This window comes from Canis lupus, chromosome 4 (assembly GCF_003254725.2).
Source record: "Canis lupus dingo isolate Sandy chromosome 4, ASM325472v2, whole genome shotgun sequence".
Classification (NCBI taxonomy): Eukaryota; Metazoa; Chordata; class Mammalia; order Carnivora; family Canidae; genus Canis; species Canis lupus.
In genome coordinates this window covers 41565540-41589480 of record NC_064246.1, presented here as the reverse complement: position 1 = coordinate 41589480, position 23941 = coordinate 41565540, and the positions used below count along the sequence as shown (strand labels likewise).

The window sequence follows — 23941 nt, the reverse complement described above, 5'->3', positions numbered from 1 at the left end:
CCTCTCTTCTGTCTTATCACCCTCTCCCCTCTGAGATTTGGCCTGGCAGGGGTCTGGGCAGGAGCTTGGCAATGGTGTCAGGAAGGCAGGAGGTGCCTCAGGGCTTCACACCACACAGCCTCTGTACTCTCCCAGGCCCCTCCATCGGACTCTTGGCTCCTGGCTCTCTCAGGGTACAAAGCCAAGCCTCCAGGGAATTCTTTGCACCTTCCCATGGGGCTGGAGCCAGGAGTGAGTTTCAGGGCCACTGGCTATAGTGACAGGGAGACTTTAGGGGTCAGTGTACACTGGTGAAACCCTTCTGTTAGGAGGTTCAATTGGCTATGGAGGATGGATGCTCCTAAAGGGACTTTGCAGGGGTTAAAGAACCCTCTGTGTGAAGAGCAGGGATGGGGAAGGAGGAGAGATGGAGAAATCTAGCCAGATTTCTCCCAGTCCCTCCCACCTCTTTCTGGGCTGGCCTCCTCAGGCTTTATCCTCCTTTCCCTTGGCCTCTATATCTCCCTTTGAAACTTCCTAGCCCAGAAAGCATGTTATTCTCACATCTGCAAGTCTCCTTTTACATAGACTAGGCTTTCTGTTGATTCCAAAGGTGCTTTTAAAATGCCCGAGAAATCAGAATTTTAGAAATGGTCAAGTTCTATCTTCAGGATGGAATGCTGAAGACAAGAGGTAAAGTGGCTTTGCCCAAGATTGTACACGCTGCTAACTCCTGTTCCATGATACCAGGATAGAGGTTGTCCTCAAAATTCAGGACCCAGGACTTGTCTTCCAGGCATGGTGGCTGGGATTACCCACTGTGTTTGACTTTCATTGGTCTTTGATCTCAAAATTCTTTTCTGGCTGTGGTCCTGGAGCTCAACTCACAATCAAACCCCTGGCGTAGCAGTAGCCATAGCAGGAGCTGGGCGATTCTCACAGACACCCAGAACCAAGTCAGAGCTCCACCCGAGGGAGGGGCTGTGGGAGGTGCTGCCCACCTGTCTGCCTAGCCGGTCTTGCAGCTCTGTCTTCTCGGAGAGAGCCGCTCCATCAGAGAGTGGCTGTGTGTTGCATCCAGCGGGTCAAGGCTGAGGATGAGAAGACTCGCGGGGACCCAGAAGACCATGTCCTGCCTGAATGCCCGGCCTGAAGGCCTGAAGGCCCTGCCCTAACAGAACCTCAGAGGCATCCTGGTAAGAAAACTGCTGGCCCCTCTAGTACTTAGAGGGAGGAGAGGGAAGGAAATTAAGTCACAAACACTGCTGGGATTGAGAGGAGAGCACTGGATCTAGAATTCGCTGATCACCTACTCTGTATCAGGTCTCGCCACTGTCTGAAGAACTATTGATTACTCTCCCATTTTATAGTGGAGGGAAACTAAACCCCAGGGAGAAGTAAAACAATCTCAGAGTCAGGGGCAGAGTCAAGATTAGAGCTCCTCCTGTCTAACCCTAGAGCCCAAGATGCTCCTTCCTCTCTGTACTGCCAACTGGGCCCACACCGCACAACCTCACCTGTTGTGATTTTCTTAAGGCAGTTCCCATGGCAATAATGCCTTTTCTCACCTCCACCTAATTTAGGCTCGACTGCTGCTTTCCAACAAATGATTCTGTCTATGCCAAAGTGAGAGAAGTCAGGGGAACTCTACCTGTGTGGGAAGGAGGCTAGAGCATGACATGTTTAGGGTTTACTGTCTACGTGATGGAGATTCTGGGAATGGGAGCAGCAGAAATGTGCACATACTGGAATTACTTCTGCTTCTCAGAGCCAGTCCAGAAAAAGCTGCCTTTTGCCATGTAGGTGCCCCTGAAGTCCTATGTCTGACCCTGTCATTCCTGAGGTGGTGGCAAAATGAGTGTACTCGAAAGGACACAACAATTATCTCACACCCTGGGTGGCAGCACAGGGCATCGGAGGAGTTTGAGCTTTGGGCCTCATGGTCATAGTGGGATCATTGAAGTCCGCATAGAAGACACCAAAGGGAGAGGAGAATGATTTCTGCTCCCGTTTCTCAGATAGGAAAGCCCAGACTCTGAAAGGTTAAATGACTCAGATGTGTCAACCCAAAAAGCTCAAGCTTTTCTGCTAGTAGAGGAGGATCTAGCCTTCAGAGTAGTTCATAGGCTGCCCTTACTCAGGAGCCTCTGGAGACCTTCTGAGTAGGTCTGGTGGGAATGGGGAGCTGCTTCTGTAATCTCCAGGTCCCCTGTAGCTGTGGGGACAACCCTCAGGGCACTGTCCTCTAGTGGTTCAGTGCATGGCTCTATGAATGCCATTCCCAGTGTCCGTATCAGCACTGGTGGCAGGAAACTTCTTTCAGGCAGGCAGACACACAAATCATCACTTGATAGTTGGCTCCTCTGCCATGTGTGGTGAAGGCATCAGCGCAGTTGCAATGTGGAACATAGTGTGGATGCAGCACTCTATTTCAGAGGTGGGTTTGGTGTAAGAAGGACCAGAGTCAAGTGGAATCTGATTCACTTTGGTAGCTGGGGCCCTCTTCCTAGATGCAGTGCAAAGAAAAGGGGCCTGGAAGACTTGGATTCAAATCATGGCACTTAATTGCTATGTGGCCTTGGCTAAATCCCTTCACCAATCTGAGACTCTGGAAATTAACACCTACTAGACCCAATGGTCATGAGAATTAAATGTGATTAAGCACCAAGCACAGGACCTAGGGGGCATCTAGGGGGGAGGTTTCTTCTCTTTTCTTCCTTAATAAAACAAGACAGGTTCAGCAACCTCACCACAGCAAACAGGGTCACATGGGGTCATATGTTCAGGTCTGGTGTGGGCAAAGCTTTTCAGACACAAGATTCCTTGAAGCAGATTCAGAGGCCTTGGGCCCTAACATAGGGCTGGGCACAGGGAAACATGATTCAATAGGAGTCTTGGAGCTGAAGCTAGGTTGTTCTCCAACTTGCCTGATAAAATTCAATTTCCCATAGGAGGAGGAAGAATTTAGGAACATCCCAAAATAAGAATGAAGCTGATTCAGAACAGACTAGGAAGAAGTCACAGAAGGCCATGGGCTCGAGGGGAAAGACAGAGTATTGGTGAGCAAGCCTCCCTATCTTTGCCCAGCGTCTGGAGGGCCCCACCTTCTCTTGTTCACCTGGCAAATGCAAACACATTCTTCAGGAATCTGATGATATTCTCCAGGACCCCTGTCCTGGCACTGTCCCACCCTCCCCCAATGGAGATGACCACTTGCTTCCTTTGCACACCATATATCCCTTTGCTTCAGTTCCTGTTATAGGACAGTTACAGGGAACAGTGTCATTTCACTGCTTACACTCTCTCTCTCACTAGACGGGAACTCTGGTGATGCCTCACATCTGTCTGATTCCCAGAAGGAGTTTGTTAAGCCTTTGGAAAATTGAAAGAAGGGATGGAGGGCATGGGAGCCAGTCCATAGACCCTATTAAACTTGATACTGGGGACAGGGGAATGAACGGAGACTGGGAGGATGAACTAAAGGAAGAAGGTTTGAATATGATCATTGGTGGATTTATAATGTTGATTTATCAAAAGATGAGAAGGAAAGGGCTGAGATGGAGAAATATGACAGAGTGCAGAGTTCCAGGAGCTTACATATGTGCAAAGATGTTCACTACTGATTTTGTAACAGTAAAAAATGTGGAAATAAGTTAGTACCATACACAGGACATAGGTTATATAAATATTGGTATATTAATCTTATGAAATACCTTGAGCCATTAGAGAGAATGAAACATATCTTAGGAATTGGAAAGACGGCATTGGAAAAGAACATGTGTCATGGTGCCATGGTTAGAAGTGATGGGGTGAGCTTGCCTGGGTTCAGGTCTGTCCCTCACTGGCTAGACAACCTTGGGGCTGTTTCTTAGCCTCTTCAAGCCTCAGTTTTTTCATTTGTAAAATGAGGAGAATGGAAGTAATTACCTTGATGAGTTGTTGTAAGGGTTTCTGAGGTTCTTAGAGTACAAGCATGCATTAAGTATTTAATAAATGTATGCCATCATTATTAAGCAAAAAAGTAAATGTCAAAAAATGCATACTATCACCCCAATTTTACTTTTTAATTTTTTTCTTCATGCAGATAAACACGTATATAAATATACAATAATATATGCATAGGATCAACAACTGTTAAGAGACAAATGATTGTCTCTGAGGTATGAGACTAGAGAGAAGTGAGGGAGAGGCACTATTTTTACAGACTTTATTTTTTAAGGAAATTTTGGGCTTGCAGCAAAATGGAGTCCCCCACCCCACCCTATGCACAGCTTTTCCCACTATCACATCCCCCTCCAGAGTAGTATGTTTGTTAAACTAATGAACCTCCATCGACACATCATTGGGACTTACACTGTTAAATATACATTTCTAACTTGTTTTCATTTCTACAATGAGCATATATTTGTTTTCTAAGTAAAATTTTATTAGTTGATTAATGGCTAAATCACACCCTAAGTCCCAGAATGGCTAGACTCTTGAAAGTGGCCTGGTTCACAGAGACTGCTACAGAGGAAGGGATCCACCCTGGGACTGCCTGCCTAGGCACATGGCCTGAGGCGCACCCAAGAACCCCTACTCTGCTGTCACCAGCATAACAGGTCACAGGCTCACCTGCCTGGCTGCTGGCTACTCTCTCAGAGGAACATCTGACACTAGATCCCAAGCCTGAAAAGGCCAGGCCCCTGGGCCATGTCTTTCCTGACAGTCCTCACGCATACACGATGCTCACCCAACCAGCTGAACGGCTTCAGAGCATCCAGGGAGCAGGTCTGGGAGGTTGGGAGAACAGCCAATATCACGGGTGCGAGGCTGCCAGCCCTGGACTCAAAGTCTCCTCTGACATTCACTAGCACAGTGACCTTTCTGTGAGCTTCTGTTTCCTCATCACAATATGGGATTACCCTGCCCACTTCACAAAGGCACATGACAATAGAGTGAGAAGATCCGTGGGAAAGGATCTACTGTATTCCTTGGCACATGGAAAGTTCTTGGGAAGTTTGTTTGTTTATTATTGGGAAGTTTTCATTTCCTGTCTACATGACCTACTTAACAGTCCTGGGACTTTGTACAGATAATTCTTCTTGAGCACCTTCTTGCCACCATCCTGCAAAGAAGCTGTCACTTGCTAATCTCATTTAACCCTCTCCATGACACAATGATGTCATTAGCATTATCCCTCTTTGCCTGTGAGAGAACTTAGTTCTGAAAGATTCAGTAACTTTTTCCAGGTGTAGACTCACATCTTTCCCATTCTTGGCTTTTCTTTCACATCCCCAGCTAAGAAGGAACACACTGCCCTGGCCTGGCTTCTGAGAATGGTGGCTCCAAGGCCTCTGTCTCAAGAGGCAAGACTGGCACTCTCAGGAATTTGGCCTGAGGATAAATGGCATTGTCTGGATGAGTACATAGTTGGGGTGTCCTTGCTGGCATAGTCAGGATAAGGACAGGGAAAGGACAATTGGGGCCCTTCAAATATGCAGCCCGGGATGAACTGGCTGCATTTCTGGTGCTAGCGAGCCACTCTCTGAACAGGTGTCAGCCTTTATCTGGGTTGGATTTAAAATGTGATTCTTCAAAATGAAGCCATTCCTGGATGGCATGCAGGGAATAGGTGCTATAACTAAATGGTTGAAAGAGAATGCTCCCCATGCATTCTGAGAAAATGCTGATGACCCACAGGATGGAGCTGGGCTTAAGGAGGTGAGCCCTTTGGGTCACCTCTCCCACCTTGTTTCCCCAGGTGATTCCTACTTTGGTCTCTCTCTGCGTGAGTGCCTCATCAACATGAAATATAGTCTCTACTTGACCTTCATGTGTCTGAGTCTCTTCACTCCAAGGTGAGTTTGCTGCCTCACAATGACCTGGGTCTGAATTGTTTTTGCATATGTGCTCAAAATAGGAAGAGTGGCAGGTCCTCCTACTTTCCAACTGCAAGACAAAGCCTAGTCCATTCATCTCCCTGATATACCCAGACAACACAATTTCCTGCCATGTATTTTATTTGGAGAATGCAAGCTTCCAAAATGGTCATAGATGGATGAAACCCTTGTGTTTTTTTCTAAAGACACTTGAAGGGTTTCTCAAATTACCTCAACATTCTGATGTATGGCAAATGGGTAATAAAATGGAGCAGGATAGGGACATGTTAACTCAGCAGCTTAAAATTAGAGATTTCTCTCTGGGCAAGTCACGGCTGGTACATGGGCACAACACTTATACATGCAAACAGAGCTCAAGTTTATGTGTATACGTGCTTATTCACACATAAATAAGCACGTGCACCAACATCCATTTTCTGTTCCAGGATATGTGTCCAGGGGAATCAGTTCAACATCGAGACCAGCAGAAGTGACAAGCTCTCCCTGCCTGGCTTTGAGAATCTCACAGCAGGATATAACAAATTTCTCAGGCCAAATTTTGGCGGTAGGTCATCCTTTTTGTCCAGGACATCGATCCCAAAGGACAAGAGCAGAGGCAATATGCAGAGGAGGGTTTCAGGAGATTCTAGTTGACTCCATTTTCTGGTCTGCAACCTGTTAAGGATTAGCAATGATGAATGAGGGCAGCCAGTGATTTTCACACTACTTTGGAGAACGTGCTTAGCCTCTCAACCTGCAGGATAAAGAAATCCTCTTCCCCACTGAAGAGGTTAGCAGAGTCTCTAACAACCTCTCACATACTATCTTCCTTCTGTCCCCATTTCTGTCATTATTTAAGGAACCTGCCAGGACCACACCACCTAGCCTTCCAGCTTTCAGCCTGGTCACTCAAGGCTAATCCCCAACTGGATGACCTGCCTGGGTCTTTGGCCTGCTCAATATACCTGCCTATGTCCCAGCCTCCTCAGCATAGAGTCCAGAGCCCTTTGCTACACCAGGCTTTCCCAGCCCAGCCTCTATCTGCCTGCCAGTCTTGCCTGCCCCAACCCCTCCCCCTCTCTGCCCTGCTATGAGTGTACCCCAAAGGCTCCCTGACCTCCTTGGCTTCCCCTGGTCTCCGTGCCTTTGCTAAGACTGTTTACCTGCTGGGACCGACTTCTTGCAACTTGACACCCTGGCAAAATGCCGATTTTTCATGCTTCACATCAAAGGCTTCCTCCTCTGAGAAGCCAGCCCCGTCCTGCAGGCCCCCATCTTTCATACTTTGTTTTGAACATACTTCCAAATCATAGCCATTACCTGGCAATACTACCATTGCCACTAGCTTCACATCTGTCTCAGCTTTAGGCTGCAGCCCCTTGAGGGAGTCTTGCTTTATTTACCTCACTAACCCCAGCAGCAGCTCAGCACTTGGCATATAGTGTGTTGTAAATTGGTATTTGTTAGCAGACTGAAGCAAGGAGGGAAGGCATGAGACCAATCACACACCTCGTCATTGGGTCTCCATCTCTCTGTTTATAAAATGGAGATTAGCCAAAGTGGTTGCTAACATATCCTTACCTAGAGCAGGAAGTGGTAGAAAGAGACTCGGAGTTGAACAAACCTCCATCTGGCTCCTGGCTCTACTGCTTGCCAAGCACCTTAGCTTTCTAAGCCCCCTTTCTGTAAAATGGGGATATATCTTCCACCTCACAGAGGGGGCTGATTGAGAGGAAGTGTGTGAACACGAAGCATGGTGCCTGCCACATTCATCAGGGTGCAGTCTATTCTAATCCCCTTTCCTTCCTGCTCCTCCCTTCACATGATAAAATTCTGTGGTCAAATCTAGGATTTGTGGGTTAGTCCAGGTCCTCTGAGGAGCAGACACCAAAAGGCAATTATCCATGCAAGAAATTTATTGGGGCAGTATCTACGACAGAACATGGGTGGGAAGAGAGAAAAGCTGACTGTGGGGGGAAGGAGAGAGGGATAGCAGGAAGGCTGAGTAGAGATGTCTTAGACTATGGTGCTGGTGCAGTTCTACACGTGTTTAGAGAGGCCCCCAGGGAGTCCTTGAGCCCAAGTTCCCATCAGAGGAGTCTCCCATCTCCATGCCTTCCACTAACAGTGTGCTTAGTATCCCCGCCACACTCTGTCACTGGTGGGGTGCAGCCTGAGGAAAGCATGGCCTAAGAGCAAGTGTGGTAAAAGATTTCAGAGCACAGCATCTGGGCCAATTACACCCACTCAGTTGGAGATCAGAGAGACCATTTTCATGGCCACACAATAAAGATTTAAGGTCCTTAAGTTAACAAACCTAGGCTTCAAGCTCTCCTGGTCTTCCCAGGCCCGGCTGAACACTACTGATAAGCATATGAGTCCATATACCCTGGTCAGGTCCAATTTCTCTGCTTCCCAAGCCCTAAACATTTAGGCCAGGATATTGCCTTTCTTGTTGCCTGCTCACAGGTCTACAAGAGGCAAGGTTCTGAGGCAAAGTTCCCATTCTGAACCTGGGGTGGACCCAAGGAGTGTGAGGCCCTGATCCACATGGGCTGAAAAGGGGGCAAGGAGTTCTTTGTCAAAAAGATGGGAAGGCACAAACCCCAACACCTTGGCAATCTGTCTCCTAAAGGAACCTACATTTATGTGGCAGCCTGGAGTTCTGTGCAGGGGAGATGTTTTCCGTAATGTCTGTCCACCTGGGTTCTAGGTCCCTGAGGTCCTTAAGAGACAAGTCCTCTATACGATTTTTCAGGGAATGAGGTAGACAGAGCACAGGTTTGTAAGCAGGCCCTCGGAACACTGTCCAGGAACTAGCTTTGACCTCTTTCCTAGGAGGAAGCTGCCCTCTGGTGGCACAGTTCACTTTTATAACTCAAGGGGAAGAAAGAAATTTCTGGTCCATAAAGAAGCCAACAGAAGCATGGCCCGCCTAACTAGCCAGAAACAAACAAACAGAAAGCGCAGTGGGATGGAACTTTCTTGTGTATTCTGTTTTTCATATTCCTCAGGGAGAGCATATAACACTGACCCACTGCTCACTGTGCTCCAGGCACTTAAAAATAGATCCTATAATCTTCCCAACCCAATCCTCAATAGTAGGCACTAGTAGCTCTCACACACAGGTGCAAAACTATAGCACAAAAAGCTTAAGCAGTTTGCTCAAGGTCACCCAGCTGTGAAGCGGTAGGCACGGGATTCAAACACTGTGACTCCAAGTTCCTTTTCTTAATTTCTGCCTTTTAGCACCATGCTCCTTCAGCACCTTCCAGGGTCTGTCCTCAAAGATCCCCCATTTTTCCACCAAGTATTAACACCAAGTACTAGCTGAATTAATTTCAATTGCATTCATTCTAAAACTCCATTTCCAGATTCCTGCCTGTATTTTATGCCTGGGTTTCCTTCTGTTAATGATTAGGTTGCTCTGTCTGATTCCTACCAGTTAGATGATTTTAAACTTCCTTTTGAGTTCCACCTCACCTCATCCTGGTTAATGCATTGTCACAGTCCCCTGAGGCACCCTACTTATTTATTGCAAGTGGAAGCTATTGCAGCTATTAACCTGGTGAGTAAATTTGTTCCTCTTCCAGAATTAGCTAGGATCATGGAGCTGATGGGGAAGGCAAATGCCATTTATTGAGCCTCTATTATTATGTGACAGACACAGTCCTGGGACTTTGTACAGATAATTCTTCTTGAGCACCTTCTTGCCACCATCCTGCAAAGAAGCTGTCACTTGCTAATCTCATTTAACCCTCTCCATGACACAATGATGTCATTAGCATTATGTGAGAGAACTTAGTTCTGAAAGATTCAGTAACTTTTTCCAGGTGTAGACTCACATCTTTCCCATTCTTGGCTTTTCTTTCATATCCCCAGCTAAGAAGGAACACACTGCCCTGGCCTGGCTTCTGAGAATGGTGGCTCCAAGACCTCTGTCTCAGGAGGCAAGACTGGCACTCTCAGGAATTTGGCCTGAGGCCAAATATCTGTAATCCCCCAGATGACAGGGGGAAGGTTCTGGAATTCTAGATAGTTTAGGCTATCTGGGGAGTAAAGGAAGAGGAGGAAAGTGTCAGGAGGTGAGCAAGAGCTCAACCATGAGCAGTCTTGAATGCCATCTTGTGGTAAATTTACTTAGTTGAGGGGAGAAAAAAAAAGATATCTGTGCACAAATTCCCAAATCTCTTACTATATTTCTAAATGATTTGTCCCTTGCCCCTTGCAAGCACCATTGGAAAAATCCTCCAAGTAAGAAGTAGCAAATACCACTACATCCTTTAAAATATGCTCATGAGCATGGTGTGGTCTCTTTTACCCATTAAGCTATTTATATATTTGTGCATTTCTTATACAAAAATTTTTCATACTTTTTTTTCTCATTCCACACAATGGTTCCTCCTGACAAGGGAGGATAGAAATTTACCTTTTACTTTATGTACTTCTAGAGTGGTTTAAATTTTCCAATAGGTCAGTGTTACTTTCATATTTTCTAATTTTTAAAACACTGTGCTAATGTAGAATGTTTTTGTTTCTAAGTCCTTCTGGTTTTTTCTTAGGAGAACCAGTTCAGATAGCACTGACTATGGACATTGCAAGTATTTCTAGTATTTCAGAGAGTAACATGGTAAGTGTGGCCCTTTCCTCTTTACCTGAGGAGTCCTTCTTGTGTTTTATGGGGATATACTTTCTAGCTACTCAAAAACAGAATAGGGACTCACAGCCCCCTTGTACTTGAAATGACAGAAACTGGAGACCTATCCCAAAACTCAAGACAGTGGAAGATTCTTGTAAAACAGATCTTCTGAGTATCAGGAAGAAAGTGGATTCAAGGGCCAGGAAGGAAAAGATGAGGGAATGGGGCGGGTGCATTTGATGAGGAATAAAAACTGGGTAATGAATGAAAGCACAGTGGAGAAGCCTGAATATCAAGTGGACCCTCCCAGGGTGGAAGCTAAGCTAAGCTGATGAAAACTGGCAATCACATAAGTGCTTTCCACCATTCTCTCACTTAAGAGAACCCATTAAAGACAAAGTGACACTAAAGGCAGGTTGCCAAGGGGGCCTGCTGTGCATTCTGGGTAAATCCTGGACAACCTAAGCACTTAGCTCACCCAAAACTTCAACCACTCGGAGGGGCCTTTGGGTTAGAAGGCAAGCAAGTTAAGGTCCTGAACATGCTCCTCTGGGGCTCCCTTTTGGCAGTGAGAGTTCTGGTGGAGAATAAATAAGGTGCTTTGGTCTCATTGCTACACGCCCCTCCCCCAAGAATAAGACTTTATTCACCAATGTCTATTATAGTATGTACTCCTGACCTAAGTGCAGGTGGGAAGGGGAGTAAGACATCACCCCTTTCCTTCCATTTTCAGTCTTTCTCCCCTTCCCCCCATCCATTTCCACTGCCCTTCTTCCCCCTCAGGACTACACAGCCACCATATACCTCAGACAACGCTGGACGGACCAGCGGCTGGTGTTCGAAGGCAACAAGAGCTTTACTCTGGATGCACGCCTCGTGGAGTTCCTCTGGGTGCCGGATACATACATCGTGGAGTCCAAGAAGTCCTTCCTCCATGAAGTCACTGTGGGAAACAGGCTCATCCGTCTCTTCTCCAATGGCACAGTCCTGTATGCTCTCAGGTGATTGGGTACCTGCCACCTCAGGATGGGAGGGGAAATGGCTAGAAGAAAGGGTCGTTCTGACCACCCCTCAGATAAGGCTGAGGTCCCCCCTTCTCATGCTCCTGCCTTTCTAGACTCTTGTCCTTGTGATAGAAGAGCCCTCCCTCAGCTTAGTTTGGCTCAACTAGCAGCTACTGAATGCCTGCTCTGTACCAGGCCCTGCAGCAGACACTGAAAATACAGAGCTGAATGAGACACTGTCCTGAAGCAGATGGATAAGCCAAGGAAGACCAGAATCCCAGGGGCCTGAGGTAGGGAGGAAGTTAGAGGTTTGGGGGTGATGCTAGAGTATGCTTTCATGGAACTTTGAGCGGAGTCTTACTGAGTAAAAAAAAAAAAAAAAAAAAAAAAAAAAAAAAAAAAAGTTAGCAAGGGAATAAGAGAAATAGCAAGGGAGATAGAGAGGTAGGTCCACGTAAGGGATTTTCTTTTCATGAGCCTCAGTGGAGTTAGAGTTGTCCCAGAATGCATCTCTACTTGCCTGAATCATTTTTCTACACAGAAGCCAAGTGCAGTGCCTCAAAACCTCTGCCCTCTGTAGCCATGAGCTCCCCTCTGTCCCTTTCCCAAATCCCTGAGGCCAAAAGTTACTTCCACCCAGTTGTTCATCAACTGGCTGGTTGGCCAGAATAGGAAAGGTACTCCCAAGGTGCCACAAGAGGCAGCCCACAGGCAGAGGCTCATCACTGCCTATGCAAGGGATGTGCAAGGACTGAGCAAACCTTATGCTCCCAGTCCTTGGGGAGAAAGCCAGGAACCAATACTCGTGGGACTTATCTTAGATCCCAAGTAAGAGGCTGACATGAAACAGACTGAGCTATCCAATAAACTGAATTTTTGAATTGTTCATCTGGCATTCTTCAGCTACACTGAATTTTGCAAAAACCAGCCAAAACCCCAACCCTTCCTTCAAGAAACCAACCTACACCTCTCCCTTGCTTTCAACTCCAATCAACATTAATGTCTCCCTTCCTGTGTGTGAACATGTGTGTGTGTGTGTATGTGTCTGTCTATATTACGCACATGACACAGTCTATCCTGTCCAAGGATTATTGATAATGGTTAACTGCCTGGCTCTAGAATCAGACACTTTTGGGGGCAAGTCCCTATTCTTTCCCTGCTCTGTGACCTTAGGGAAATTGCTAGACTCTTTGAACCTTGGTTTCCTCAGCAGCAAAAGGAGAATAGAATTTCCTACCTCATAAAGCTATTGTAAAAATTCAAAGGGATAATGCATGTGAAGCACTTTGCCCTGGGACTGGCTTGGGGTAAATAATAGCTGTTGTCATTCTCTGTCTCCCTTAAATAAGTGTAGCTTCCTCAAGATAGGCACCATGCATGCATCCTTTCATTTTCCCCAAGAACCTAGCACACTGCTTAATAAATAAGGGTGTTTGATAAAAATATGTGACGCTGAAAAAAAAGGAAGATAAAGGTTGCCAATTGAAATCTCCACTGTGATGGCTTTACTGATGTTTAATTGAATGTCTCTGGGTGTTGATCCCCCAAGAGCCACAGTGCCTAGGACCTTCCAACATCCTTTACTTCCTCTGAGAATCCTGATCCCCTCCAGGAGACAGGGTCCCTGAGAACTGCTCAGCCAGGAGACCTGGGATCCAGCCCCAGCTCTGCAACTAAGGGCTGTGTGAGCTAAGGCACCCCCTGAGTCTGTTGTCAAATGGAGATAGTGGTGACAGTGTTCTCTGTTCTAGCTCCTCATAGGTTTGTCATGAAGATTAAATTCTAAAACTGGATGCAAAAGCATCTCAAGCCAATAAGTGATTCTCTTCTGTGATATTGCTGCAAGTTTGCCTCTTCATTGCCAACATTCTAGCTTCCTCCATTCTGTACTCCAGCTTTTACCACATCTCAAAGGTGTTACTTAGCACAGAAAACCTCAGGAATGTTTTGAGTGTAGGCTGCAAGTCACACATTCACTGTAAGTCAAGGTGAAAGTCCTCCTGGAGTGGCCCTTAAAAGGGAATGTATACTTTCCCTCATAACACTCTTTTTGAACCCATTTTTCATTTCTTAGAATCACAACGACTGTTGCGTGTAATATGGACCTGTCTAAATACCCCATGGACACACAGACATGCAAGTTGCAACTGGAAAGCTGTGAGTATATATCCTGCAGGCCCCTGAGATGATTTCCCTGGGTGACTTACATCAGTGTATTCATGAAGAGAGACCTATATAGAGCAGCCTTTTTTTCCTTGGTCCTGATTCCAATTGATTCAGGCCTTCTGAGCGTTTGTCCAGAGAGACTTAGAGACCTCTCAAGGACAAATCTTCCAACATTACATCATTTGGGGAGGACCATTGTGAATGAGCACTAAATATTTCTACCTAAGAATAGATAGAACGGTGAAGGAAATGGGAGTCGATAGGACCAGGAGTGGGACTCAGAATCTGAGAAGGCACAGAAGCCAGAAAGAACACAGCAGAGGTTAAAAATGGTAAATAGCAATCATTGACATTCATTGCACTACTGCTTCCAACTTTGAAAAGCAGTTGTTAGGTTTATGTATAGCCTAACACATCATTGTGGGCATCTAAACTGCAGTCTGAGGACTTATGATGAAGAATGAGCATTTTTTCTAACTTGATATGTATCAGATGGCATTGCTGAGTAATCTCCATTGTTCTGAAGTGCCCACCAAACTTGGGAAAGTGGTTCCTGTGACAGGTGTCCTGGGGAAACAATGCTTCAGATAGGAGTCATTAAGGCATCAAGGGATGGCCTGTGTGAAGAGGAAAAAACCATAGTCAAGCACTGGAGATCAGTGGACACTTCTGACATGAGGACACAAGTGGTCAACATCCAAGAAGCACAAGCATTATGAGGCAGCAGTCATTTTTCAGGGGTAGACATTTAATTAAAGACTCAGGCAGATTAATTACTCTATTGATTAAATGCATGCAAACCCTCCTTCAAGCAATACAGCTATTTGGGGCAGAATAAAACTTGAAGTTATCAAAAACAGAACTCATTTTCAGCCCCACATGGAAAAAGTAATTGCCCTCCATGTGTGGCTCTGCTCATCTCAAATCCCAGGAGCGAGATTCTCCTGGAAACTTCAGCACTTGGCTTGTACGAATACCATCCCCAGTGAGCAGAGGAAGCTTTCACTGAGTGTTTATTAGCAGTTATTTGGGTACAGAAACCTCACCAAGGGTTTTTTTTTTCCTGAACACCATCCCTAGGAAAGAATTGCTAGCATCCCACAAGAGCAGTGATAATGTAATGATTACGAGCATTTAATAGTTGTAAAAGTAAAGTGTCCAAGTAGAAGCTTGTACATTCACTTGTTTAGATTTTTTTTTTAATTTCTTTGGGATCCTAGACCTATTTGGACAGCTAGATTGAACAGTAGATTTTAGGGTGCTTCTGAGAGAAAGCCCATAGAAAATTTTTACCTGGAAGTCCCCTAAGAGCTCATGACTACTTCTCGGCCCTATGGAGGGAAGATAGCCACTGTTAAACAGTGCATACCGCAAGACTTAAAATATTAGGCCCAACACTGAGCCTCATCTCCCAGTAGCCTGAGGAAATGAAGGCAATACAGTCCAATGTTTAAGACCACAGGTTCTGGGATCACTGTGTTTCCCTGTCACTAGCTGCAGTTTTGGGTGACTAGCACTAGCCTCTCCAGACCCCACTTTCCTCATCAGTGAAGGAGGAAAAGTAATAGTCTCTGACTCAGAGTTATTTTTTAACAGCTTTACTGAGGTAAAATGTACGTACCTTAAAATTCAGCCCTTTCAAGTATATAATTCAAAGATTTTTAGTAAACCTGCCAGGTAGTACAACATTGCCACATTTCATCATTAGAACTTTTTCCACCAGGGCACCTGGGTGGCTCACTGTTTGAGCCTCTGCCTTCGGCTCAAGGCATGATCCCAGGATCCTGGGATCGAGTCCCACATCAGGCTCCCCACAGGGAGCCTACTTCTCCCTCTGCCTATGTCTCTGCCTCTCTCTGTGTCTCTCATGAATAAATAAAATCTTAAAAAAAAAAAAGAATTTTTCCACCAATCAAAAAGATCCCTTGTGCCCATTTACAGTGTCTCCTGTTCCCACCACCAGCCCACAGGCAACTACTAATCCACTCTCTATGAATTTGCTTTCTTTGGATATTTTATTGGAACAATAATCAATACAACATGTAGTCTTTTGTATCTGGCTTCCTTTACTTAGCATGTTTTTGAGGCTCATACATGTTAGAGCATGTATCAGCACTTTGTTCCTTTTTATTCCTTTACTCTTCATTATTCCATATGAAAGAGTACAAGTAGTACAAATCCCTTTGGCTTGTTTCCACCCTGTAGTTACTAAGAATAATGCAACTGTGTACAAGTTTTTTGTGGACCTGATTTGACTTCTCTTGGGCAGATACTTAGGAGTGGAATGCTGGATCAAATGGTAAATTTATGTTTCAGTTTTCAAAAAGTTGCCAAACTGTTTTCCAAAGTGGTTGCACCATTTGACATTTGCACTGGCGATGTCCCATCTTCTCCACGTTCTCATCATTGATTATTGTGTCTTTTTCATCACAGCCACTCTAATGGGTGTGAAGTGGTAGCTTACTGTGATTTTGCCGTGCTTATCCCTAAGATGCCCTTAATGATGTCAGGTGTCTTTTCATGTGCTCATTGAACACTTATCTATTTTCTCAAAGAGATATTTTGAGGATTAAATGAGATGACAATATTATAAAGCACTTAGAAATGTAATTGCTCACTAAGTGATAGCCATTATTATCACCATTATCACCCATGGGCTTTGGGTTTAGACTTTCCAGATGTATAATCCTGACTTTGTTTTTAACTTGCCTTGCTATCTGAGTAAGTTATGTAATCTCTCTGAATCTGAGAATTTTCATGTTTCAAATGGGTGAAACATTACAGTTCCTCCATTCTAAGGCACAGCATCTATTGAATAAAATTTTAGGGAAAAAAAGTAAGCTCTACTTTATATGTATGTATGTATGTATGTATCAACTCTAAGATCCATCCCAATTTCAAAAACTATAAAGAAAAAAATTTTTAGTGAAGAAATATAGAAATGGCTGTCTTGCAAGTTTATGAGAACATTAGAGATGTAGTGTATAAAAGACTTACCATAAATGTTTCATAAAAGGTAGCTATTATTATTATTATGAACTATATTAGTAAAACCACTTTGAGATTTATCAAATGCTTATGTTAACAGACATCAATAAAGGGGCTAGCTGCAGGTTTTTGTTTTGCATTTAAGTCAATATGGAAATTTGAACAGGCCAATGGTAAAGTCGCTGAAAACACCGTTAGAACTGCTAGTCTGTCCTGAAAGGCACTATGGAGCATAGAGCTATGTATGCCCACAGATATGAGTTCAATAAATACCATTTAAATAATGAGGGCAGCTACTTCTAGAGGCCCGTAACCTATCAAGTCTATGTAATGCTTAGCAAAGAACTGATTTTTGATTGATGGCAAACAGCCCTAGCAGGTCATCCTATTCTGAGGAGACACTGCAGTGCCCATGAGAAATCATGCCAAGTTTTGCATGGCATCATCCTTGGACTTAGCACCATCAAGACAGAGACCCTGCTGCCCTTATATTGGAGTAATTTCTGGACCAGTTCAATCTGCTACCTTCTTGCACTGACCAAGGCACTGTTTTCCTTGTCAGGGGGCTATGATGGAAATGATGTGGAGTTCAGCTGGCTGAGAGGGAATGACTCTGTGCGTGGGCTGGAAAACCTGCGGCTTGCTCAGTACACCATACAACGGTATTTCACCTTGGTCACCAGATCGCAACAGGAAACAGGTGACTTGTGAGACGCATTGCTCAAAAGCAAAGTAACTAGGTTGCATTCTGAGTCAGAATTAGCATCTCTTCTCCATTTTATCTCTTTGGGGCCCAGAAACCCCTCCACAGTGTGGTAGGGCAGGAGGATTTGGGCCTTGCACTATTATCTGCTTCACATTCAATACTGAAATGACCCCCAAAGGGCTCGCAGTCTAATGAAGTAGACATCAAGGAAACCAGCAGGTATAATGTTGCAGGAATACTATGACAGAGAAAAGCATAAGAAAGGGATCATAGGTGGGGGTATCAGGACCCCTATACATCCCATTCTATGCAACAGTAATTTCTTTCATTCAAACTATAGTGACAGTTCATGGTTAACTAGGTTTTGGTGAATAACAGATAACTTAATGTGAATATATCTAAATTAAACATCCCATATTGAAAGCACTCTGCCATGTGAGGAGACATGATTTCCTATCAATTATTTACCCTATCAGGAAATTATACACGACTGGTCTTGCAATTTGAGCTTCGGAGGAATGTCCTGTATTTCATTCTGGAAACCTATGTTCCTTCTACTTTCCTGGTGGTGTTATCCTGGGTTTCGTTTTGGATTTCCCTTGATTCAGTTCCTGCAAGAACCTGTATTGGTAAGCAGCTCCAACAGGAGATTTCTTTTTTTTTTTTTTTTTTCAACAGGAGATTTCTAATAACTAGAGTTACAGGTCTTTTTTTGTTTCTTTTTACCTTCTACCAGTTTTTTTTTTTTTTTTTTTTTTTACTAATATTCAGAGGGCAGTTCCAGGAGTTGGTTTCTTGAGAAATCTTTTGCAGGGAGAGAGAGACAGAGACAGAGACCGAGAGAGATGTAGTGCCTTTTTAAACATATTTTACAATTATAAGAGAGAATTGTGATTGGATGGTCTATTGCCAATTATTTTGTATATTGAGCACCTCCCTCCAATGGGAAGACAGAAGGTGAAACATTTAGAAAACCATATCACTCATATTCATTCAAAATGGACAAATCGATCCTGTTCTAGAAGATCACAGATTTTTCAAAACGAAAAAGTCCCATTTCTGAGTTCTGTCCCCTTTGCCAGCTCCTGAATGGTGAGTCTGCCAGGTAAGGGTGAAAGGTGCACTAGCCACAGATGTGAGAACATTGCCTACTTGTTTTCCAGGAGTGACCACTGTATTATCAATGACAACATTGATGATCGGGTCCCGCACCTCTCTTCCCAATACCAACTGTTTCATAAAGGCCATCGATGTGTACCTGGGGATCTGCTTTAGCTTCGTGTTTGGGGCCCTATTGGAATATGCAGTTGCCCACTACAGCTCCTTACAGCAGATGGCAGCCAAAGATAGGGTAAGAATTTTGAGGGCCCTATATATAATTCATCACTTGCCATGTGCTGGTCTGTAGAGATGACCCAGACTGGTTCCTGTCCCCCAGGGATTCACTTTGCTCCAGCGACTCTCATCCTTGTCTAGGTGAGGGCATCTGGAAGTCATGGAACCTTTTGAAAAAGACTGCTCTTCTCATCAAGTACAATGGGTTATTAACATGTTTAATTTGCTAGCAGAAAATAACTGTTGCCTGTATGCCACATGAAATCACAACCACAGGAACAAGTATCCATGAAAAACCCAGTATCAAACCAAATGTGATCAGCTGCTTACAAGTTTCAGATTAATACGTATTTACTATTTAATTCTTTTGTTGCACTCTTATTTTCTTAAATTATACAAATAACAGTTTGGTGGAAAATGTATGGAAAAAATTAAATTGCAGCAAATTTCTCAATTAGCATATCTTTCTGCTAAGATAATGGGAAAGACTGCCATTATCTGAGTTAGCAGTGAAACACTGTGGTCCAGCTCTCAGAATAATAATAATCATTATTATCAATTAAACATTTATATGCACCAGACTTAATCACAAGCCTTTTGCAAATATCATTTAAAATACTCATAACAACCCAGTAAGGCTATCTCCATTTTTATAGTTGTGGAATCTGAGGTACAAGAAGGGTAAGTGACTTATCCCACGGGATGTAGGTAAAGAGGTAGAGCTAGGATTTGAACCTAAATCTGCTTAGCTCCAAAACCTGACCCTTATCTGCTATTCTCACTTACAGTGGGCAATGGCCATGTTCCTAACTATTGTCCTCTACAGGCCCATGAAACCCTTGGATTCTTTGGAAGCCCAGTTTGATAAACACTGGTATACCAAAGCTCATGCTAACAAGCAAGAAACTGATAGGGATCAGCACAGAAGTGATGCCCATCTTTAGCAAAGTGCCAGGACCACACAGGGTCTAATGGTGAGGAAATTAATCAGAATAGCCCAGAGACCCAGTTGCCCATTCCTTTGCATTTAACTAACGTGAAAAATGTTTCATACAGTCATATTCCCCAGTACCAAACGCAAATAATCCTATCTGCTAGCCAAAGAAGAATATGAATTTCATTTATTTTACTCCTTTATAGGCTTCCTTAAGAGGACAATGGTTAATTACAAAAAAAAAAAAAAAATCTGGATTTAGTAGACTGGCAAAAAGGGATTGGAGAACTATTAAAATCCTTCACCAAGTCACTAGAAAGCCCTTATTTTACTTTGTGTATAATAATAGCTTCACTACAGAGTACTTGCTATGTGCTAAACATCTTCTTTAGTTCACCCAACAGTTTATTAGATGGCTACCACTGTTATCCCAAATTTACTATTGAGGAATCTGCCACTCAAAGAAGTGAGATAGCTCACCTAAGCCCTCATAGCTAGTAAGTAGCCTGGCCAAGGATCCAACTTTGCTCTCTCTGACTTCACTACACTTCCTACGTGCCGTGCCATTCTAGGCATGTTGGAAAATGACACCTCCCTGGAATTGTAGGGAGCGTCACTATTTCTGTTTGTGTGGCAGAGACTTTTAGACACTGCAGATTCCTATTATCTCTCATAATCAATTAATCTCTCCTCACTAGAATGGAATTCATCAAACACCTACTAAATGCTTTCCACAATTTATACCATTTAATCTTACACAATTTATACCCTCTCGTGAGGTAGGCATTAATATCATCACCATTTTGCAGGCAAAGAAACTAAGTTTTAAAGGAATTAAAGGTGACTAAAATTTCACAATAGCAAGAGGCAGAATGGAATTCAAACCCAGGCCAGCTAACTTCAAAGCCTGAGCATTTAGCAAACAGCTCTGCATATCAATAGTAGGCAATGGTTATTCTTCACAGTATACAAGCTGTTGACCCAGGGATAGATGCCCGTAAGCAGGATAACATGACTGCCAAGTCTGGCTCACTGGCCAGATTCTGAGGCATTCCATGCCACTTTCTATTAAACCTAATTATTCAATACTTAGGCTTCTAAGTACATAAATACCTACTTATTTATTTTGCTTAGTCAAGTCCTTCAAGTTAACTGTGTTCTCTATGACCTAGGGGACGTCAAAAGAAGTGGAAGAAGTCAATATTACTAACATCATCAACAGTTCCATCTCTAGCTTTAAGCGGAAAATCAGCTTTGCCAGCATTGAAATTTCTGGTGATAATGTCGACTATAGTGACTTGACAATGAAAACCAGTGACAAGTTCAAGCTTGTTTTCCGAGATAAGATGGGCAGGATTGTTGATTATTTCACAATTCAAAACCCCAGTAATGTTGATCGATATTCCAAATTACTATTTCCTTTAATTTTTATGCTAGCCAATGTATTTTACTGGGCATACTACATGTATTTTTGAGGGTACATTGAATTGTTGCATGTCATGGTTCTTTGACAGAACAAGGTAATGGTGTAAATGGTATTCTAAGCCAAGTGTGTGCACTAATAGTGCTACAAGTGACTAAAATAACATTTGAGCATTTCTTCTCAAAGAATATTCCCCCAACCATTATTTAAGCTGAGTAGAAGTCCCAGCATTACAGAGTCTTGTAATAGAAACATCAACTCATTCCTTTTTATCTTTACCAAAGACGTCCCCATGGAGCCTAAGATTACAAACCTACTCAGGGTTGCCTATTTGCTCAGTGGCTCCCTGGTCTGCATTTACCTCATATAAAAAATGAGAAGGAAACTATTATATGTATTGAGTAACCCTCAAGTGTCAGTGGTTGTTTCTAAATTAATCATACATGCTATTTACTAAATCTCTACAGTGCTTATAAAATGCATTGTTACCTATTTAGGGAGTAACATTTTCTAGTTTTTGTTTTTGATTAAAATAAAATGTGGGCCTAAGTCAATTCACTGGAAGTCACTGCACTAACTCAATACTAAGATGAGTTTTTATTACAGTATTTGATACCACAGCAGAATTGTCCCCAAATTCCAATAAGTTCTGCCATTGAAAAATCAAATGTAAATGAAGGAAACATTAATGGATCAATAATCTCAAACATAAATTTGTTTCAAAGATATGATGCATTTCCCTATATCTGAACTGAAAGGGCTCTGGAGCTTTATTCCCCCATTTATATGTCTTATCATTTTACTATTATATGTACACCAGTCCTCAATAATGCGAAAGCCCATTCCCCCTACCAGGGACGGAATTGGAAGATTTTTCTAAAAACTTAGTCTAAGGCGTCTTACTTTGAACTGTTGCCATCAATACTTGAAGAACTGAGTCCGTTTCTATCTGCTTCTCTGACACTGAGCACCACTTTCTCAGCAGCAGATCTCCTGCATCTTTCCAAGAGGAGCTCTTATTGTTATGCTCTAGTGACCAGGAATGATGCTTATTAGATCATGAAGTACATTACCCAGAAACAAGTAGCTTAGAACAAGTAAGCTTGGCCTTGCTCAGAACCCTGATCCTTCCAGCTGGATTACTTTGACTTTCTTATCCTGCATGAGTAGGAGAATGTTGGCCCTGAGTCCTGAACTTTCTAAGTAACAATGGGACTTGTTCCAGAACTTAAATGCAGGCTGCTGATGAGCTACCTTTTTCAAGTCCAGCCATTCTCACCCTAACACAAGAAACACATTATGTGCATCCTTGCTCTTTGGTCAAGCTCAGCCAACAGCATTGTAAGTGGAGATTTGCCAGCATGTCATGATAAAGGCTTCAGTTCAGTCTCAATCTCCATAAAAGGAATCTTGCCATCTTTAATTCTTTAGCTTCCTTTTCTAATAATTGTATGGCTATATCTTTTCTTTCAGAAGCAAACTATGGGTTCTCTTTTCTACAGCCCTCTGTACCATAGACTCTCATTCTTTTTCTCTTTTTGATAATTCTCACAATTCAGTGTGTATGAGTGTAATCACTTGAGCTTTCAACAAAATGTTTCTAATGGGATGAGGGAATTAAAAGTGGTGGAATGTGGTTGTATGGTTCAATCATATTTGTGATTTTTTTCAAGTTTTGAAATATCTGCTCTAAAACCCTGTTTAAGCATTACATATTTTTTAGAAAGCTGTAAAGGTGTGAAACTGTGAAATAAACATACCATATTAGCTACCCACCAAATCAAGTGGTCATCTGTAGAATGACTAGTGTAAGATTTCATTTGGAAAAGGTATACATCATAGTGCGGACTCAATGGGCTCACAGTCTTACATCTTCATGTTCCCCCCACTAGAGACAGTACACATTTTCATTCAAACACACACACCTACTATTTCCTGCCAAGGAAGATAAGCACTGAGGCACAATCTCTTTCTTTGAGATCACGGCACCGCAACACTTGCCTTGCAGTTAAACAACTGGGCCTGCTGCTATTGAAAGATCAAATTCCCTGAAAATGTCACAGATTCCCTTCTAAGCCTTCTTCATTGTTTGGAATTAACTTCTGTTTTTATTTAATGATATTTTTAAAGTTTGAGAATATACTTTGGGGAAAATTCTTGCATTTTGTATCACTCTGACATTTATGTAGGCTACAACATCAGAGTTCTCAGTAAAAACTCCTAAAATTTTAGATCTGTTCCATGTATCCAACCTACCCAGATTGGTCCTAGAACTCACTTCATTCAAAATATTTCTTGGGTGAAAATTCAAAGACTAACCTCACCAAATTTCCAAAGACATGAAACTATGTAGATTTAAGAATATTCTAAGTCATAGAAATATGATTTTTGATTCCTTTGATGTTGGGAATATCAATATTCTCAATATATGAAATCACATATATGTATATTATATTAAATAATATTCATTAAATATATATATTAAACATTCAATAACAAATTACAGAGGGTTAATTTCCAATGAAAGATAGGGACAAATGGAGAAATGAGCATAGCAGAGAGGAGCTAGAGATTACAATAGACCATAAGTTGAAAACAAACACAGAGGGGTACCATTAGGAGAAAAAGTATAGTAGGGGCTTTCAGTGCCAGGAACATTTAGGGACAATCTGAAATTAGGGACAGTTAGTCAGCCAGGATTGAAATGTGGTCCTTCCTCGATGCCATACATTACTATTACACATACAGAGCATTCTTCTCAGCTTCTGGCCCATAGTTAATTTTGATTAGTCCATAATACATTCACTACCAAAGATCCTTGCTTCTTAATATACATTTTTAAAATAGAGTCATATTAGACAGGGAATTATACCCCAATATATATGGTCAATGTATTTTATGCATTA

General features: G+C 43.0%; 1 protein-coding gene across 3 annotated transcripts; it reads left to right on the top strand.

Moving 5' to 3' along the window:
* Window positions 1-786: 786 nt before the first annotated feature.
* On the top strand, window positions 787-22688 carry LOC112651639 (gamma-aminobutyric acid type A receptor subunit pi). 3 transcript variants are annotated; one of them, XM_025434957.3, is made up of 11 exons: window positions 792-1175; window positions 2931-3038; window positions 5723-5819; window positions 6287-6405; window positions 10403-10470; window positions 11263-11480; window positions 13558-13640; window positions 17200-17337; window positions 17820-17972; window positions 18507-18694; window positions 20785-22688. In XM_025434957.3, the coding sequence occupies exons 2-11, from the start codon at window positions 2966-2968 to the stop codon at window positions 21085-21087; spliced, it is 1440 nt and encodes a 479-aa protein (XP_025290742.1). In that variant the 5' UTR covers window positions 792-1175; window positions 2931-2965; the 3' UTR covers window positions 21088-22688. The 3 variants fall into 3 exon arrangements, with proteins under 3 accessions (XP_025290744.1, XP_025290742.1, XP_025290743.1); XM_025434959.3 differs by lacking the exon at window positions 18507-18694 and having other exon boundaries at window positions 787-1175; window positions 20785-20958; XM_025434958.3 differs by lacking the exon at window positions 2931-3038 and having other exon boundaries at window positions 794-1175.
* Window positions 22689-23941: the final 1253 nt, after the last annotated feature.

Excerpts from the sequence above, each read along its gene's own strand:
- LOC112651639 (XM_025434957.3), top strand. The coding sequence starts at position 2,966 with ATGAAGCTGATTCAGAACAGACTAGGAAGAAGTCACAGAAGGCCATGG. Across the intron at positions 3,039-5,722 it reads AGGGGAAAGACAGAGTATTG|GTGATTCCTACTTTGGTCTC; the intron begins GTGAGCAAGCCT and ends TTGTTTCCCCAG. Across the intron at positions 5,820-6,286 it reads CTGAGTCTCTTCACTCCAAG|GATATGTGTCCAGGGGAATC; the intron begins GTGAGTTTGCTG and ends TTTCTGTTCCAG.